The sequence below is a fragment of the Lissotriton helveticus genome, chromosome 7 (genome assembly GCF_964261635.1).
Source record: "Lissotriton helveticus chromosome 7, aLisHel1.1, whole genome shotgun sequence".
Taxonomy (NCBI): Eukaryota; Metazoa; Chordata; class Amphibia; order Caudata; family Salamandridae; genus Lissotriton; species Lissotriton helveticus.
The window spans coordinates 1,732,985,089-1,732,999,149 of NC_136068.1; the positions used below are offsets into that span (position 1 = coordinate 1,732,985,089).

A 14,061-nucleotide genomic window follows, 5' to 3' on the forward strand; every position below is an offset into this window, starting at 1 on the left:
GAAATCCTCTGAAAAGCTTCTGAAAGGAGGGTGCCGTGTATTAAGGATATGCACAATGTTAAGTGCATCATGTGGTCAATGAAGATGAAACTCAGCCTCGTCGTCTGAGAGGGGCGCGGCCTAGAGTAGGAGGAGGCCCGGCCCTAGATTTGTAGGGGCGTGGCTTACCCTGAGGAGAGGCGCGGCGTCATACACGCGCTGCTCACGGTGCACGCTTCAGGACGGGCAGGCTCTGCGGCGACATGCTGAAGAAGGAGAGCGACGCTGCCGAGCCTCGGAGAACCACCACCGGGCTCAGCAAAGCTTCCGCTAGCACAGGAGCACGAAAGCAGGGGTCCCGTTCACCAGGTGAGGGCAGTAAGCTTGTGAGGGGTCCGTCCCTCGGCGGAGCTTCCTCGTCAGGCGGCCATCTTCCTGCGTGGCCAGACCACGCCCCCCAAACAGATAGTATTTAAACACATTTACTTTTCTTATAATAATCAAAGACTCAGCGAAAGTTTTAAAACCTTTATTTATGATATATTTTCTGAGTCAAATGAAAAAGGCCCCCAATCTCGTGACCATACATTTTAGAAGCAGGAATATAACCAGCAGGACGTGAAGTTTGTAAGAAATCACAGTAACCCCTTTAGACATAGGTACCTGGGAAGGTAAGAGGGAAATAGCACAGGGACATATTACATTGATTTATATTTACCTAGAATGGTGCAATGACCAATCCTGGCCACGGACTGGGGCAGAATATGGACCAGCACCAGGCTCCCGAATAATCAGGTGCCCACGGGAAAAGACATGTGCAGATCAGGAAAGGTGACCTCATGCCAGCGTCACACCCCTCTCTCTAGGAAAGCCAATTAGTACCCTGATTGGGTAATCGATTCTTCTGACAGAGTGCTCCGCCAGCACCTCTGCTCTCGATCGCCTATTGTTGTGTTGGGTCAGTGACAGGTCAGCTATTCAGACAAGTCGGACAATTTCAGACAAGTCAGACAATTTCTCTATCTAAGCCTACCTTAGTTATACCATTTCGAGGGCAATGCACCACCCCTAAATGTTGCAAATCTATGTGTTCCCCCTTCAGTGATTGGTTGGAAAGACGAGGAGAGGTTATCTCACCATACTAAGATGATGTCATTTCAATTCGAATCATATTGATTAAATCCCCACCCACAATATTATTTTCACATAATTTTATTCTGCCCAACAATATTGCTACACATTTTGAATACTTTGTATTTGGTAGCTGCCTTTCTAGAGGTCAAATGAGCAGCTTCCCAGGCACATTGTGGGTAAGAAGTGGGTTGGTAGGGGTTCAATGCCAGTGCTTCAGCAAATTCAGAGTCTGGGTGCGCATGTGCAGAGTCATCCAAGATGGAAGATGTGTCAGGGGTCAGGCCCACAGTACGAGCTAATAGCAAAGTCAGAACAAGCATTTGCAATGCAATCGGTCTCGCCTTTGGGATCTTAAAAGTTTTTAGCTATGAAGCAAATTATTGTGGGCACAGCAACAATAATTCCAGTTAAGCCTAAAAATAATAGTCAATCAGAGATTATACATAGCGACTTGGTGTTTTAGGGCAGTGGTCGAATTGCATTACAAAAAAGTAAAGGGATCTTTGATATTGTGTGCAATGGGGCAGGGTCAGTGCGTGAGGGGGCAGGGTCAAAGGTGTGGTTAAAAAAAGCATGCAAGCAGCTTGCTTGTCACTGCTCGTTTCTGAGGCAATACTCCATGGAAGTAGACTTGTTAGAAAAGATGGGGCATACACAAACTATTAGCCATTTGCAGGGTATGATTTTGGAACGACCCAGACATAAGCCAATCCAAAGCGGTTGAATGGGTCAGACCCCACAAAGTACATACAACGGATCACCTGACAGCTTCTCTGGTGATGTAAAGTTAATGAAAATGGGAATTCAGCGTTCCTACAACGCTCTGGTTCACAGCCGCAAATGTGTGTAACGTCATTAGCAAGGGGGTAAAAACTGGGGGAGAGGAAGCGAGCTTCAAGGTGGGGGATTACCACCCCACATTTTTTTTAGTGGGAGGGATATCACCCCTCCTCTCTGCCCCCCAATATCTTAAAGTGAAAACTGCAGATAAAACAGGTGCAGTCACAACAGGTTTCTCTGAAGCCCTGCTACACATTACATGCCTCCTTTAAGTAGTGTGATTGGTGGAGCAAACTCTGTTGTGAGGAGCAGGGAGGCAGTCGGTGTTCTTGTTGTTTTATTGATTATTTAATTGTGGCTACTGCAGTGTTGAACCGCTCCTAAAATCCCCCTGTGAAGCCAGCAGAGTAACTCAAGGCAGGCGAGGCTGTTTTATGTTAATCAGCAATAACAGAGATGGCTCCGAGGCCCTACAGAGTCTGTTCTTCCAGAAGGCACTTGGAGAAGTGCTGCATGGTTTCAGAGAGGCATGTTCTCTTCGATTTCCAGAGTTTCTGTAAACATTAAAAACAAACGCACAGCTTCACATCTCATGATTATGCACATGCATATATGTGTATAGTGCAAGTCTGATTTAAGGAGTGATAAATGTATTTATTGAACTTCATATACTATCACTAATTAAATACATGAATACCACTGATCTTTTGTGTTCAAAAGAAGAGAGGGATGTGAGAATACAGTCTCTGCCTGAAATGCACAATGCATACAAGGAAACCGTGTGCACCGTGTTCCCTACTTTGATCCCCCATTGGGACATCGTGGCCCAGACCTCAACAGCTAGTGGCTCAATCGCCAGGGCAAACAGGAGCGGTGAGAGGGGACACCCTTGACGAGTGCCCCTCCCCAATGCCCAGTCCGCGGAACGTGCGGTCCCAAGTTTAACCCGGGCTCGAGGCGCTCGGTACAGAATTTGGACCCACCTGCAAAACACGGGTCCCAGTCCGGCCCGTCGGAGCACCTCAAGCAGGTATTCCCAGCTAACAGTGTCGAACGCCTTGGCTAAGTCAATCGAGACCAGGACTCGGGGATCCTCCCCGCCGCGCACCTCATGTAGGATGTGGTTCAACCGTCGTAAGTTCATTGCGGTGTTGCGGCCCGGGATGAACCCACACTGGTCCTGGTGTACTAGGTGGGCCATAAGCGGTGCCAAGCGCGCGGCCAACAGTTTGGTCAGGACCTTCACGTCCGTGTTAATCATCGTTATAGGGCGGAAGGCCGCGGGATCACAACCATCACCGCCCGGCTTCAGGAGCATGCAGATTTCCCCTTGATACATCGTGGGCGGGAGGAATCCGTCATCCAGTGCCCTCAGGAAGACCTGGAGGAGGAGGGGGCCGAGCATATCCCCAAACGTGTGGTAGAATTCGGAAGGGAACCCATCACTCCCCGGGGATCTAGCCCGTGGCAGACCAGCCATTGCCACTCGTATTTCGTGAAGCGTCAGCGTCCCACCCAACTCCTCTGTCTCCTCTCTCGAGAGGGCCTGAAGGGTCAGTCCCTGGAGGTAAGGCTGATACGAAGCGTCCGTGACCAAGGGATCCGCCCGATACACCTGCTGCAGGTGGGTCTGGAGGACATGGAGGATATTCGACTCCGAATGCACCGTAACCCCATCGGAGCCCCTCAGGGCAACTATACGTGCCGGGGCCGTTTCTCTCCTCAAAATCCAGGCCAACAGTCGGCCGGACTTGTCCCCCTCTCGGTGTAGACGCTGTCTAAATTGACCCAGGGTGAACTTATCTAGGCGGGTAAGTATATCGTGTACGCGTTCCCGGGCCTCGCGCTCCGCCGCCAATTCTGGTTCCCCAGGGTCTGGTGAGGCTTGGCTGATCAGCAGGGTGTCTTCTGCCGTCTGCAATTCACGAGCCAGTTGTTTCCTGACCCCATAATTAAGCCCCATACATTCACCCCGTATCACAGCTTTCAGAGCGTCCCATTTCGTCGAGAGGGGTATGCCGTCCCCATTCCAGTTCAGATCAACGTAGATCGTTAGGGCCGTCTGCACCTGATCCCTACCCACCGGGTCCTGTAAAAGGTCCATGGGCATTCGCCACGTGCGGGGGCGACAAGGCCGGTCCACCTCCTGCATGGCGCACTGCACCGGGGAGTGGTCGGACAGGAATCGGGCCAGATGTGTAATCGTCAATGAAAACGACGCATCCATGTTCGCTGCCAGGACCCTGTCCAGTCTGCTATGGGTGTTGTGCGTAGGTGTATAACAGGTGTACAGTTTCTGAGAGGGGTGACCCAGGCGCCATATATCCTCCGCCCCCAGATTAAACATCACCTCTCGCAGCCCTGCCGTCATGCGAGGTTTCGTTCCTGCACGGGGAGGGTATCTATCTAGGACAGGATCCAAAACACAGTTAAAATCCCCAAACCATAAAAGGGGGCTGTCCAAATCCGACACCAGGACCTCCTGAACCTGTGAATAAAAGGCTGCGTCATCTACATTGGGCGCGTATGAATTGAGCAGTGTAAGGTCCCTCCCATTCAGCTTCACTTTCAGCAGCAGGTACCTGCCCTCAATGTCCGCCTCCGCATACTGCACCGCAAGGGGGATCCCGGGGGCCACCCAGATCAATACCCCCCGCGCATATGTGGAAAAGGAGGAATGAAACAGCTGCCCCCACCACTTTTTTGCCAGTTTCTGCGCACCCTCCTCATTCAGATGCGTTTCTTGCAAACATGCGATAGAGATGCCATGTCTCCGGAGGAAAGACAGGACTCTGTGTCGTTTGGTGCAGGTTCCCAACCCACGCACGTTCCATGTTAGGAATTTGTACCCCATAATCCCTGTGATCGCCCAGCCGGGCCATGCAAGCTACTGTCAACACACCACCTCCTAGGGGTCCGAACGGTGATACACATGATGCCTACAACATAGTAATTCAAACCCCCCCCCCCCCCTCCCACCAATCTCCCTGTTGCATAACTGTTAAAGAACATATCCCCCCACCCCCACCCACGAGCAGGATGACAGCAACAAACCAACAAGTCACCCCGCCCTTCTCCTGCTGGTGCCAGGACGTACACAGCCACCCCACACACCCCATACTACCCATCACACCCCCACACTACCACAAAAACTCCAGCCACCCCAGCCCCCCGTACGACCCCGTGTATACTAAAGATACATCTGGCTCCGCAAAAACTTCCTCAGACAAGAAAGACCTAGAGCCCACACCCGCACCCCCAACCCCCGACTATACACCAGCCCCCACCCAACAACGGACGGCTCCCCGCCCCACCCCACAATGCGGAGGCTGGTGGTTCTGGGCACAATAACAGTCAATATACAACTATACCGTAGTCCCCCTCTAGGAGTTACTCCAGCCAATCAGGCACATCATGCACAGTCCCCATATCACCTTATGAGGGGCCCTTCACCCCCGGCGCATCAGCTCCACCAGTTTCCGGGACCACCAATTCCGAAGGCGTCGTGCTCTGCTCCGAAGTCTGTAGCGTATCCGGGACCAGGACGTCACCCGGCTCCGGCTGGCTCGGGGTCCCCGACTCGGCCCCCAGGAGCATAGGTTCCAGGAGCATGCCACCATCCGCCCCAACCGTGATCCTAGGTCCTCCGGTACTCTCCGTCGCAGAGCGGTGTCTTCGTCTACTCCGTTGCCTCCGCCGAGGGCGACTACCCCACATCTCCTTAGGGCCACCCCGTTCTCCCGGTGGCACGCCATCTCCCCTGACCTCCAGCCATTCCCACACCTCCTCCGGGGATTCAAAGAAGTGCGCCTTGCCCTGTGCGAGCACTTTAAGTTTGGCGGGGTAGAGCAGCATGTATTGCAACTGCATCGTACGGAGCTTCTGCTTGACCCCAAGAAAGGATTTTCTCTGTTCCTGAACCAGGTGCGTGTAGTCTGGGTATATAGAGATCCGTTTGTTCTCAATGGTCAGATCCGGTGTTTCCCTCGCAGCTCGCAGGATGCAGTCACGATCACGGTAGTTCAATATTTTAGCTATCAGCGCTCTTGGGGGGTCCCCCGGACGCGGCGGGGGGACTAGCGCCCGGTGCGCCCGCTCGATGACAAATACCTCCGAGAGACCCTGAGGACACAGCTTCGTTCTGATCCATGTTTCCAGGAAGCGTTCGGGGTTACCAGCCTCCATCCGTTCCGGGACCCCTAGGACTCTTATGTTGCTGCGGCGGGCCCTCCCTTCCGCATCCTCCGCCCTCCGTTCCAGGGCGCTCGTCGTCGCCGTAAGGTGTGTGACCGTCTTTCTGAGGGAGGCCACTTCCCCCTGCAGCTGCTCAATGTTACCCTCGGCATTCGTGACCTTGTCCGCCACCTTCCGGAGGTCCGTTCGCAATAGATTGACGTCTATCGAGACGGTCTCAATCTGCCTCTCCAGTGCTGAGTGGGAGCCCTTTATCGCCTGCAGCAGCTCTGCGCGGGAGGGTTCACCTGGGTTCTCCGGTTCCTCATCTTGGCCCGTTTGGCGCGTGATCCTCTGGGACGGCAACCTCTGCGTGGTGTACTGAGTGATCGTGTTGGGTTGCGTCGTGCGGGGCATCCGGTCCTTGCCCATCTCCAGGGTGCTCCCAACGGAGGGCCGGCTCGTCTATGAGACAACAGCTGACTGAAGCACACCGTTCCCCAATCGGCAGTCCGTGCCGGGGGGAGCCTTATCGCTAGACTCACTCCCTCGCAGAGGAAGGCTGGCCCTCCGCCGCCGTCACCCCACAGGCCCAGGACTGCCACAGGGTATGCAAGACATAGGCAGGGGACTCCGCAGGCCTGGGGGGCAGACAGGATCCACCGCAGTTCGAGCCCGGTGGGACCAAGAGCCCCCACCAGCGGTACCTGCAGGCTACAGCCGGATGGACACACAGCCTCCCCACTCGTGCAGCCGGTCTCCAAAGGTAACAAGCCGATGTCCAGGAGCAGTAGATGAGCCCACAGGACCAGGGCCCCCAGGGGGCCAGCGGCAGGTCTCACTCCCCCTGTAACACCGTGTGCAGGCAGGCGGGGGGGGGGTCGGGGGGGCAACAGGTGTCGGCTCCCTGTCCCTGGTTAAGGGTCCAAAGACCAGTTCCACATTGTCTGGGCCCTCCACACCACCACGTTGTGCCCCAAGCTCACCGCCTCCTAAATCGTCTGCAGGGAAGGAGGTCCTCACTCCGCCCCAGGCCCTGCAAGGATCGCCGGCGTCCGTCTCCTTCTCCCGGAGAGTAGTCCCCAAGATGGCGGGACTGTGGGGGAGGGGCACGGTCACTCCACACGCGCTCCCGCTGTACCCCCGCTGCAGTTGGGCCGCACCGTACCTGCGCCGACCTCCTGTGACCTCGCTCAAAGAGCCCGCCTCCGGAGCATCCCCGCGGCCGAGGTGCCCCCTCACCGGGCTCCGGAGCGCGAGCCAGGAACTGTCGGGACCGCCGCTCCCCGCCGCCGCTCACAGGATCTCCGGCCTCCGCCCGCAATGATCGGGGCAAGTGCTCGAGCCAGCAAGGCCCCCGCCAGACACTCCGGTCCTCTCCGCCGAACTGGGGCTCCACAGGGTCAGGCTTCTCACGGGCGCCCAGGCCCAGACCACGGTCTCGCGTAGGCGAGGCGGCCGACACCTGGCCACCAGCACCCGTGTCCGGCGGCGCCAACGCTCTCCTCCGGCCGCGGCTCGGACAGTTGGGTCCCCCCGCCTTCAGCAGGGCAGTCTGGCCGCGGTCGCGGCAATCTGAGCCCAGACAGGATAATCAAAAAGGATTTAGGGGTCCGTCAGACGGGAGCTGGTGAAGCTCACGTCCTGTCGGCCATGCTGCTTGGCCACGCCCCCCCACCATGCAACAGTTAATGTTGTTGCACCAAGGATATTGTGCTGCGTAACTTAATACTTATAAGTTCCCAAAAGCGAGCGCTATTGGCTATGCCAATGCTTGTTTATTTCTGTTCTTCCCACTTACTCCGTTTACTTCCTGCAGGAAAGATGTCTGCCTTTTTTGCTGCTATCCTACAACTCTTTCTTCTGCTTTAGAATGGCATGCCTGTTTTCTTCTATAGTGGCCCTTACATCTAGGGGACACTATAGAAGCTAGAGAGTTGGGTACCTAAAATGATGGAGAATGATGAGCACACAAGGAGAGAGGCATCTACCAGGTCAGTTCCAGAAAACATAAAACTATGTGTGTGCGTTCACCAGTGCTGTTATTCCTACATTGACATAGGTCTATTTCTAATATTAATGTATTTCTTTTTTCAAAGGAAACCATTTAAGGTGTTTATTCTCCGCTTATGGGTGGACACTGTATTTCTACCACAAGTTTGTCCGGAGGGTAACTCTGATTGCTTTGCAAATGCTTGTACAACCAATGTCTGTGGTCAAGCTTTCAGAGTATTTGATTATACTATTTGTGTGATGAGTAAAGCTATTCAGAGGACTTAGAAGTGGATGACGGGAGTTGATACCTGGTATTTAGGCACTCTATTGGCAACGCACCACGGTACAAAGTTTTGTTAACCTAACTTGTCATGTTCTAGACCCGATACCCACACTGTCTAACTCAAATTTCATATAAACCAATGACAGAATGCAAAGTTACCCTAAATCGTTTTTTTTTGTTGCAGTAAACCATGTTCATTACCCTTGATTTACTTAGTCTACGGTGCTTTTAATAGTTGTTTCCTTTATTTCAAATTTTGAGAATTCATGTGCCTCATGTCTTTTTACTTTACATTTTTCAGCCACGAAAAAGGACAAGACACAGAGGAGGGAATAGAGCTTCAAGAAGGTGCGAATTACACATTTTGCAGTTCTTTACACTAAAACTTACTAGAGCAGCAGTACTTAACCTGTGGTCTGGTAACCTCTGGAGGTCCACGACGCACACCCAGGGGGTCTGTGACGGCTTAGAAAATCAAATGATATTAACAGATTTATAAAATGCATAGAAATAAAGTAACATGTCATTTTGAAATGTTTTGTAAATGTGATGGAATTTGAAATTGGGGTCTAACAATTAAGTTGAGACCCTCCAATTGATTCTTGGGACCAGTGCATTGGCATTAAAGAATATAATATGGGGAATGGGTGACCGCAAAGGAATTTAGCACAGCTCCAACCTTCCCATTTAAAATTCGGATTTTCTCTTATATTTTTATAAATGTAAAATAAAATATTTAATCATTTGTATAGGTGTTTAGTCATTGCTTGTATTTTTGCGTACTGTTCTGAAGTTTAAACAATGTAAATGATTCAGTGAGAATCCACGGATTCCAGTAAGGGTTAACTAGGGGTCAACAGACATCAAAAGGTTAAGAGCCACTGTACTAGAGCAAGCATCGAGCACTCGGATAGTGTTTTGTTATCTTAAATATTGCATGTCCTTGAAAATGTGCCAATTATTGCGTGATAGAAAATGGGAATTGTGAGAAGTTGGCCTGATATATAATGTTCACTATTCTAGTGAGCACTTTGTATCAGTCCAAACAACCCTTATTGATGATTGGTTGTAAGTCAACCTTATAGACCAGCTATCCTAGTAGCATGGATACGAGCGGTCTAAGGCTAAGACTATAGAGGGCGTGTTAAGCCAGCTGTTTTACCATCACATTACTCCTTGAACACCAAGTGAAAGGACACCACACAAGTTGGTATGAAAATAAACGTATATTTATTTATAACAAGTCTACCCTGAACTCTTTATGAGTCAGGGAGCTAAGCACACAACAAAACTCTTACGAAAATACTTTAAGTCGCACAATTTACACAAATGCCCTAGGGGCACGAAAAACCATATACACAGTAAGTGGAATGCGAACTTGCTAGCAGGTAAGTAATACTTTTCTAGACTCATGAATCGCTAGGCCTACAATTCTAAACACTGGGATTAGATGCAGGAGGCCTGTGGACGTCGTGTGCAGAGTGGGAACTCTCACGCGTAAGGCGGGAAAAAGTCTATGGAGGCTAGCAGTTCCAAAGTTACTTTTCTCGGGCGAACCCGACTAGGTGTGTCGAAAACGAGAGTGGATCCGAACACTTAGGGTGTTGGACTATGCTGGAGCACCGGAGTAATCAGTTTACCTAGCCCAGGGGCTGCGGCTGCATAGGGTTCAAGTTGCGTCGGAAACCCTCGTTGAAGATCCAGGAGCCTGAAGAAAGAAGTTGCTGGCAGGCGGCCAGTGAAGAAGTTCGAGGTGATCCAAGCCTGGATCAGGGAAGAAGAAACCTGTAAGCAGAGGGGACCAAGTTCTGAATCACTAGCCAGTGATTTGAGTGGGCACCAGGATGGCACCGGACGAAGTCACCTCAGCCAGGTGAGTGGGCGCTGCTGGGCTCTGCAGTCTCTCGGACCAAGAGGCGTTGTCGGCGACCAGGATGGAGGTGCGAGCTGTCCCACGAAGGTTCTTGCTGTCGACGTCGCTGAACCCAGGATTGGGCAACAAGTCTTGGCAAATGCAAGGCCCACGCGGTGGACCTAAAATGGCGTCTTGAGTGGACCAGGAGGGTCCAAGGGGCTTCTCTGATGGAGAGAAGCAAGGGCCAGTCTGGAGCAACCAGACCAGCAGTAGTTGTCGTCGTGGAGCGTCGTGAAGGGGTCACTAGCCAACGGGCAAGTGACCTGGACAACGCGGTGAGCAGCAAAGAGCAGAAGGGCCCCACGCAGATCTCGTGGATGCAGGGGGGCTAAACTTCGGTGCTGGAGCTGCTCAGGGTCGGGGTTTCTCTTACCCCAAAGCACTCAGTCGAGGGTCACTCGGGAGTCGTGCTGGACAAGCGTCGTGCAGTTCTGAAGATGGCCAGTCCCTCGAGGTCTCGTCGCACCCACGGATCACAGCTGGGCTGATGATGTAGGTTGAGGTCAGAGGTGCCAGGGAAGCCGGTTCTCGTCGTGCTGGAGCAGTCTTGATCCGAAGGAGAGACTGGCATCAAACCGCGATACTTGGTTGGTGCCTGCTGCTGCAGGGTGACTACTCCTTAGTCACAAGGGAGAAATCTTGAGAAGAGTCTTGAGTTCCTTCTTGCAGAAAGTAGTTTCAGGATTCAAAGATGATCTGATTTGGAAGGGGGCCAGTTCCTACCTTTATCCTGCAAAAAGGGGCTGGCACGCGACTAAGTCCTGCCCTATGGGTGGGACTAGGAGGGGGGTGGTTACACCCCTCTCCTTTGGCGGGCTTTCCCCAGATCAGGGGCTGGAGTGCCCCTGGAACTGGTTCCAGCCGGCCTATGCACAGTGAGCACCGGGGTGCCACTTGCAGTCACCTTCCTCTAAAGCCCTGCCTACCTAGGATACACAAAATCCTGTCTGGGACGGTGCTGGCACCGCCCCTGGCAGGAAACCCTTTGTCCTTGCCTCCTGGGCTGGGAGGACTCCCAGCAGCAGGAGGGCAGACTTGTGTCTCGGTGGCAGCATCCATTTTGTGGAGCTAAGGCTCTGTCTGACTTTAACCGGGGTTACAGGTTACATACATGTCGTGTCCCTCTAGAAGGGTGGAATGCTAACCCCGTCGCCAGAATTGGCGAGGGGTTAGTATTCCAATTCGTATGACACCTTACTCGACATGTGTTGATAAAGCGATACCAGAGTTGGCACATAACCGCGAGGATTATAATGCACTTAAGAGTATATGGTATGCGATATCATGGAAACGGCTAAGGGATGGATCCCGAAAGCCGCAGACAGGCTCAGCTCATGCCAGAGCACTATCTCACACGATTCCAAGCACTCTGCCTTCAGGATTGTTAAGGCCTGCCATAGGAGTGACTGATAGGAGATCTGTGTGCCCATTTAGGTTTAGATATAGGAATACTATATCTAAAGCAAAGGGTGATTACACCACTTTGCCCCAGCTGTCAAGCAGCCAGTTGTGTCTGATTTAGTTAGTCAGCCCAGGGGTGGCATAATACATGCTGCAGCCCCTGGGAGACTTCTGGGTGCACCTCAGGCCTGCGTACAGGGACTTGAGAGGGCCCAGTGCCAATTCAGTACCTGGGTACAATTTGGAGTAGAGAGAACAGCTAGGCTGTGGGTCTGATTAGCAGGCCCACAGCCAGGGAAAGTCGTAAACCAGTGAAGCAAAAAGCAAAAATCTGGGTGATCATAGGATTGCAGACCCTACTCTCCTACAGGAATGACATCAAAAGCCTTTTCCTTTGTGGTGGGAAATTGAGAATCACGCGGTCTGTTATGTCTAGCTAAATAGCACTACAATTCTTTCTAGTACAACCTAAATGGTACAGTAGAGATGATAACTAAACTCAATCATGTTGGTCACTTAAAGCCTATGTATATTGAATGAATTTTGACTGAAAGGTAAATGCTATGTCCTTTTCCAAAAGAGTGCCCACTCTGGAACTCTTATTTTTTTAATGCACAATGCAGAGAATGGCATATATTTGTTGCACAAACTTCAGAGTACAGTCGCCCACTCTGGCTACTGAGGACTTGTTTGTGGTTTCTCAACGTATATGTACCATCCTCTTTCTTTTCATTGCCTCCTCCCTTGTATCCTTCCTTCTGTCGTCTTTAGAAGTCGAAACAGACCAGAACACTCCTTGGTTGCTCACAATACTTTTGCCAGAGCTGACCCTTTGTGAAGACAAGTGCTAAGGAATTTTCATTTGGCAGGCGGATATCCCACAGCCTTTGCTACACCCTGATTTATGCTTTTATAGGCCGCAAAGTTGGGCAATCTCTAGGCCTCTCTTCCCCCCCAACCCCTCCTCCTTTTTTGCTAAACACCCTGAGGATTCTAAAGGTACCCAGAGTTTATGGATTTCCCTGGAGGAGAGCTAGAAATTAGCCACAATACAGTTACATTTTTGTGTTTTTTTTCCTAAAATGGGGGGAAAGTGCTGCAGAAGAAAGAGTCTGTTTTTTTTCCACCCGCAAATGGTCTTTCAGTCATTGCATTCATTTATAGGTCATTGGCTCACAGTTCTTTTTACATCCAACCACTCATCATCATCACATTTTTATTCGGTTTGAAATATTAAAACCATAAAAGCACATATTAAATATAAAATACAATATGTCTAATAAAAACAATACTCGCAGAGATCAACCGGCGAATTAAAATAACTTGTACCTATGGGGATGCAAGAAAATCACTAACTCCAATTTCAAACATGTTACAGGCTGGTTAATCAGAGCTGGATCGGAGTCTGATAGGGGATTTAAAAAAAATTAAAGTACATAAAACACAGTGATGCATGTCATAGATGAAAGCTTGGTGCACTTGCCTAAAATTAGCCTTTTTCAGAATTGGAACTTGCTGGGAATTTCATAAAAACTACAAAACATTATATAATGGTCCTGTGGAGATTGACCATCACAGCCACAGGACAGCTACATTTGGCCCTTACCACAGCCCATAGGATGAGCCAGAAGGAGGTGCAAAAGGGCAAACCGAAACCTCGTTAGCAGGAATCTGTCATTAAAGTTTATAAATCCCAGTAAGTATGGCTCCGCCGTCTTGACGGTTTTTAACATGACAAAGCTGTTTACACTCGACTTCAGGAGCACACTCTCCCTTGCCATTACTTTCTGCTCAGAGAAACTTGTCTTTATAAGGTTCATGTCTCTTAGTTGTCCGGTCTGGGTTAATAAAAAGATCACCTCTCCCCAGGCTTGTTAAGGTCACTTCAATATGCTTGAGCCACGATGTACGTGGGGCGTAATCAGGAGCCAGACAATTTTTTTTAATGAATTTATATAATTGTTTCCTCTTGCCGGCCGATATTTTTAACCAGACAGGACGAAGCGCTATCAGATCGGTTATATATTTCATACCAAGCTCCTCCTCATGTATTGTGAAGAAGGGGGTGACTTGAGGAACAGATAGAAGCCGTCTCAGAAACTTATTTTCTGCGATTTGGAGGTCCTCTGTGTCGGTGTACCCCCAAATTTCACTGCCATATAATACCTTGGAAAGACACTTGGCGCTATAGAGCTTTAATAAAGCTCTCACTTGTATTTTCCCCAATCTAGTTGTAAAATTAAATATGGCCGCTGTCTCTCTAGATAATTTGTTTCTCTTACAAGTGAGTTGGGGCCCCCCATTTCACTTTCTCATCCAGTAAAACTCTAAAGTAGAAAAGACGCTCGTCCTTGGGACGGTAGAGAACCCTACCTTAAAAGTGTATGGCCTGCTAGGGTGG

General features: G+C 50.8%; 1 protein-coding gene across 4 annotated transcripts in view; it reads left to right on the plus strand.

The window, feature by feature from the left end:
• USF2 (upstream transcription factor 2, c-fos interacting) overlaps positions 1 to 14,061 on the plus strand; it is a 241,316-nt gene that overhangs the window by 42,475 nt on the left and 184,780 nt on the right. For all 4 annotated transcript variants that reach the window (XM_078655437.1, XM_078655439.1, XM_078655438.1 and 1 more), the window contains exon 2: positions 8,646 to 8,692. In XM_078655437.1, coding sequence (XP_078511563.1) covers positions 8,646 to 8,692 — 47 coding nt within the window. The remainder of the gene's footprint in view (positions 1 to 8,645; positions 8,693 to 14,061) is intronic.